The sequence below is a fragment of the Atta colombica genome, unplaced genomic scaffold, assembly GCF_001594045.1.
Source record: "Atta colombica isolate Treedump-2 unplaced genomic scaffold, Acol1.0 scaffold47, whole genome shotgun sequence".
NCBI classification, from domain to species: Eukaryota; Metazoa; Arthropoda; class Insecta; order Hymenoptera; family Formicidae; genus Atta; species Atta colombica.
Window position 1 is genome coordinate 2,179,240 of NW_017259536.1, and position 5,608 is coordinate 2,184,847.

The window sequence follows — 5,608 nt, forward strand, 5'->3', positions numbered from 1 at the left end:
GCCCGAATGGTGAAGACGAGACGATAGGCTGTCATAAAAAAAAGAAATGCAAGAAAGATGAATTTACATGTACAAATGGCGAATGCGTCAGTATAAAAAGTCATTGTAATTGGCATTACGATTGCACCGATCAGTCGGACGAAGAGAATTGCATAAAACCGAAATGCACAAATGGTAATACAGTGACAAGTGTTGCATGCAATTTTTTTTCTACTTTATTGTCTATCATCATAATTATATTGAAATACGAAGATAGAATGAATATCTGAATGAACTCGTAATCTTTATCTCTCTGAATATCTCTGAATATATTTTGACTATACTTATACAATCGCAGTCGTGCGTTTATTCATGCTAAGAGCAAATTCTTTTTAGATGAATTTCAATGTCGCAACGGGGTAACTCCTTGTATATCGAAGTCATTACTATGCGACGGCGATGTAAGTAGCAATTATATCATATCCACTTAAAGGGATCTTCTACATTAGAGAGTCAAAAAATTCGATTTATGAAAAAAAAAATAGTACAACTCTTCAAGAATATGTCCTTAAAATTTTAGAGCGAAATTTGAAATCTTTCGGTATAAATTCGGCGCTTGTATGTACAGGCTACATATACAGGATGTATGTACATTGAAAACTTTAAATGCGTTTTTCTCGAAATCATTTTTTGCATTTTCTTCAATTTTGTGTACATGATTGAGAAAAAAAAGTATTTTTCCGATCAACTTCTTTTAGGGTTCATTTTTTAGGTAATAATCAACCTATTGTAAACCTAAAAAATTAAATAAAAATCAACTTTAACAATTTTTTTGCATAAAAAAATGGCTGCCTAATGAAAATCGTAATTTTTTTCTTCAGTCGTACAAAATTGTAATTTATATAGTTTTTTTAGATTTTTTAGATTTATATAGGATGATATTCTATACAAATTAAAAATCTTTTTTGATTTTTTGGTTCAGGTAAGAATTACAGCCGCTAGGATGTACACAAAATTGTTACGTCATGATGAATCAAACTAAATATTTATGTTTTTATTATTTAGAATATTTCTTTCCATATAAAAATTTGTACTCTACAATAGTTATATTAAAATATGCAAAAAAATTTGAAATCAATAAATATTAATCTTCTTCATGAAAAAACAATTTATAAAAGATTATCTTATTTTCGGCCTGCTAATGTAAGAGACCCCCTTAATGCAATATTTATATGTAACTTTTTATTTTATAAAATCAGATGTTAATAATAGTTGTTAATTTAGAGTACAGTTTTGCAAAAAAAGCTGTCAGAAAAATGAATAGAAATAAATTAACAATTTCAAGAAATTGCATTTTTCTATTTTTCCAAATCAACAAATATGAGCTTTTTGATTAATTTCTTTCGTATATAACACAGCTTATTCCAATAATATTACTTCAAACTACATCGTTTCAACAATATTGAAATAACATTGAAAATATTACAGCAATATTCTTTTTGCAATTCTGTGCTATATGGATTACTCAATATGTCAATGTTTTTTTATATATTTGTATTTAAGTTTGATTGTGAGGACGGATCGGATGAAAGACCTGAGGCATGTAAATCAAACGCATCATGTTTGAATGATAAATTCCAATGCAACGATGGTAATTGCATATCTCTTTCGCTGAAGTGTAATGGCATCGACGATTGCCTCGATGGCAGTGACGAAAGGCATTGCTTAGCGAAATCAGTTTATTTGACTAATTGCACTGCGGATAAATATCGGTGTCTCGACACTTATTTGTGTCTTCCTAAAAAAGTAAAGTAAGTTGATAATTTAAAAATATGTAAGAGAGTAGTCGGTGAACAATATGCATACGAACATTAAAATGTTGCTTTAATTTACTCGTTTTTCATGAAGATGTCTTCTAATTGTAGAGTTTGTTATGCAAGCAGATAGTTATAAGCGTTATAGAAAAAAACCAATTATAATCTCACTTATTAAAATGCGCTGTATTGATTATTCTTTCCTTGCAGATGCGATGGCAAAAGTGATTGTCCTAAAAACGATGATGAGCACAATTGCGTGTTTTGCTTTGACAATGAATTTACTTGCGACAATGCGGAGTGCATTCCGGAGAATTGGGTATGCGATCAGTCTGACGATTGCGGTGATAATTCAGATGAAAAAAATTGCGACGGTAGTAAAAAGACCATCATGGAATCTACCAAATGTGATGAATTCAAATGTTCTATCGGCACTTGCTTGCCGTACAGCAAAGTATGCGATGGGAATCGAGATTGCCCAGATGGTAGCGACGAAAATGGGAAATGTCGTATGTAGTTAATCTTTCTTGATTAATAAAAACTCTCCCTGCCAAAAATTCTTTTGCCGAGAAAAAGAAACTATTTAGAGCATTTTTACTTTTTGAACAATAAATAAGAGATGATGAAATTAAAAGAGACAAAAAATTGCAGAATTTCAAAAAAATCTAAGAAAATTCTTAAATATCTTAATTTTCTTATATGTGTTAATATATACGATATTTACAGATTGCGTTATATTTTTTTGTGTAGAGATCGCATGTATGGTGAACAATTTTTGTAAAGGCCTATGTTACAAGACACCAAAAGGAGATGTTTGCGGCTGCCCATATGGATATCGTTTAGCTGCTGATGCGACTTCTTGCGAGGACATAAACGAATGCGAAAACGATGTTTGCTCGCAATTTTGTCGGAATACAGTAGGTTCTTTCGAGTGTTCTTGTCAAGAGGGATATTACCTTAGAAACAAAGTTTCTTGCAAAGCTATTGGTAAGTGGTTTCAATTAAATATTTGCAAACTTAAATATTTAAAGCAATAAACATCATTATTTAGGGCCGGCAATGGAATTTATCACCGTAACTGATAATGATATTAGGAAGATCTCATCTAATTTACACTCAATTGATAAGATCTATTCATTATCGGGATTGAGTATAAACGGACTCGACGTGAACGCTGTTCACGACTCTATTTACTGGAGTAACGGTTAGTGTCTCTTTTTGTTTCGATCTTATTTCTTAGTCCTATTGCTCGTGATTGACTTCTCTCATATACTTATGCGCACGCTGATTGTACAGTCATATGGGACCTACAGTTTAATGCCGAATCTGAATGGCGCTGATGATAAAGATCTCATATAATTACTAGATGGAGTCATTTTCCGACTCCTTAACGCGAGCATACGTGGGATCGAACCCGGATCTGTAGATCGCGAGTCAATCGCTGAGTAAGCCACTCGAGATGCTCCCTATCAACATAATAAATAACTTAATTTATAAGATTGAATAATAGAGCAAGTGTGGCAAAGCGCACTGATTTGCTATGCTAGAGATCCCGAGTTCGATTCTTGATAGAATTAAAATATTTTTATACGCTTTCGGAAGGAAGTCTCCTCTCGAAAGGAAATGGCAACTCATCGAGAGTATTTTTGCCAAGAATACTTCTCTAAAATTTCGTTGTTTGGATATATTCGTTGTATGGATTCCTCCAGGCTGGAGATTAGATATCAGTGAATGTGTATGTGTATGGATCCCTTTTTTCAGGCTGAAAGTTAGATATTAGATTAATTCCAGAAAATCCATTGTTACGAAAATCTCATAAGAGGTAGGCCGTGTCCTGTTTTGGGATGTTGCGCTTTTAATGATGATGATGATGATGATGATGATTATCTTTATAGAGCACAAAATCCAAAAAATTTCCTCCAAAAAATTGAAAAAAATCTTTTAAAAAAATTATATTATTCAATTAAATATTATAAAAAGAACAATTGCAGGTGAATTCGGTACTATTAAAAAACTCAATATTAAAACAAAGAAAGTAACCACAATTATGATTGTCGAGCATCCACAGTCACTTGCGGTCGATTGGATTACTGATAACGTTTACGTCAATGATAATGGCTATTTGAATACGATTAAGGTATATTTTTATTAATATTAAATCAGGGGAATGTGATTTAAATATTCATTTAATTAATCAATTTTAAAGGTATGCAATTTGGAGAAAGAAAAATGTGCGACGCTGATCGAGATAGAAGAAAAGGCAAAAGTAGTGTCTATTGTTGTTGACTCAATTAATAGGTACCTCTTTTTTATTCCACTTATAATTTTCTTATTGTTTTTTTATCAAATAAACTTATCAATTCAACATTAATAATATCGTCGTTAGAGTTTAAGAACATACTTCAAAATCGCTTTTGATATTATAGATGGCTATTCTGGACTCAAATAACGTGGCAAATGGACGTGCCATTTAGCAAAATATGTCGAACGGACATGATGGGTGCCGACATGAAAATTATTGGTTCCGATGTAAGCTTTGTGAGCGGAATAGCAATTGATCATATAAAATCTAAATTATACTGGTCAGACAGTTTCAGTAAAACTATTGAATCATCCAATTTTGATGGAAGCCAACGTAGTATGTTTTTAAGAACAAATGTACGTTGATAGATTCATTTTTTTATACAAAAACATATTGAGAAAATACAAGAACTTTGTGTGAATGAATTTAATCTTTTTCTTTCTTTAAAATAATATTTCTCTTTTTAGATGTATTATCCGTTTGGTATCAGTATTTATGAACAATCACTTTATTGGTTGATGGATACAAGCGGTCAACTGCAAAGTTGTAAACTGTATGGTAAAAAATCATGCGAAACAATAAATATAGGCAAAAACAATGTTCATAAACAGTTTGCCATTCTTCATATTTCCAGACAACCTGTTGGTTGGTATAACATAATATTTAAAAATTCTAGCTATCTTAAAATCTTATGTATACTAAACTTGATAGAGTTATTAAGTAAAATTAAATTATATGTATTTATTCGGCAGATAAAAATCCTTGCGATGAAAAGTATTGCGACTATATGTGCGTTTTGAAGAAGGACAATGCAACGTGTATTTGTTTAGATGGCAAATCGATAGAATCCAATAATATTTGCACAAATATGAATAATGGGCGGACATCATTTAAAAATTTAACAAGAAATGCACGATACACAAGTGGTCTTTATAGCCTAATAATAATTGTATTACTAATTATTGTTCTGTCATTATGTATTTATTACTACTATCAGAAAAACAGATTAAAATCAAAATCGATGAACAATCTTAGGTACGTTCCAAATTTATTTTAATGTTGAATTTAAGTAGGAATTGATCGTTAAAAGAGTAATATAAAATATTATTTTTATGTAAAAATTATACAGTGATTTTTAATAGTTGCAGCAGCATTCACTTCCATAATCCGTCATACGATCGAAGCAACGAGGTTGAGGTAACACTCAACTCAATAGTTGCAGGCTTATCTCCTGGACAGCATGAATACGTTAATCCTATCGATAATAAATTTCTAAATTTAAAGGTAAATAGCAATTTTACACTTAAACGATATTATTTTTTATGATTATACGTATGATTACATTTATTGAATTATAATACCTACTTTTTTTCTAAACTTTTGTACATTCACATGAGATATACGTGCGATTGCACGAAATAACTATTTATTATGATTAAAGATAATTTACGCAATTATCTAGTAGGTAGGTTATTATAGATTTAAATATATAATAGATTTAATATATAATTAA

The 5,608-nt window shown here is 30.7% G+C and overlaps 1 protein-coding gene across 1 annotated transcript in view; it reads left to right on the top strand.

Moving 5' to 3' along the window:
- The window catches only part of LOC108691445 (vitellogenin receptor), a 19,944-nt gene that overhangs the window by 11,347 nt on the left and 2,989 nt on the right, over nucleotides 1–5,608 (top strand). Inside the window, exons 19-30 of the mRNA XM_018199197.1 lie at nucleotides 1–174; nucleotides 376–440; nucleotides 1,543–1,790; nucleotides 2,004–2,302; nucleotides 2,544–2,780; nucleotides 2,845–2,997; nucleotides 3,785–3,930; nucleotides 4,000–4,091; nucleotides 4,220–4,451; nucleotides 4,563–4,740; nucleotides 4,848–5,130; nucleotides 5,238–5,379. Coding sequence (XP_018054686.1) covers nucleotides 1–174; nucleotides 376–440; nucleotides 1,543–1,790; nucleotides 2,004–2,302; nucleotides 2,544–2,780; nucleotides 2,845–2,997; nucleotides 3,785–3,930; nucleotides 4,000–4,091; nucleotides 4,220–4,451; nucleotides 4,563–4,740; nucleotides 4,848–5,130; nucleotides 5,238–5,379 — 2,249 coding nt within the window. The remainder of the gene's footprint in view (nucleotides 175–375; nucleotides 441–1,542; nucleotides 1,791–2,003; nucleotides 2,303–2,543; nucleotides 2,781–2,844; nucleotides 2,998–3,784; nucleotides 3,931–3,999; nucleotides 4,092–4,219; nucleotides 4,452–4,562; nucleotides 4,741–4,847; nucleotides 5,131–5,237; nucleotides 5,380–5,608) is intronic.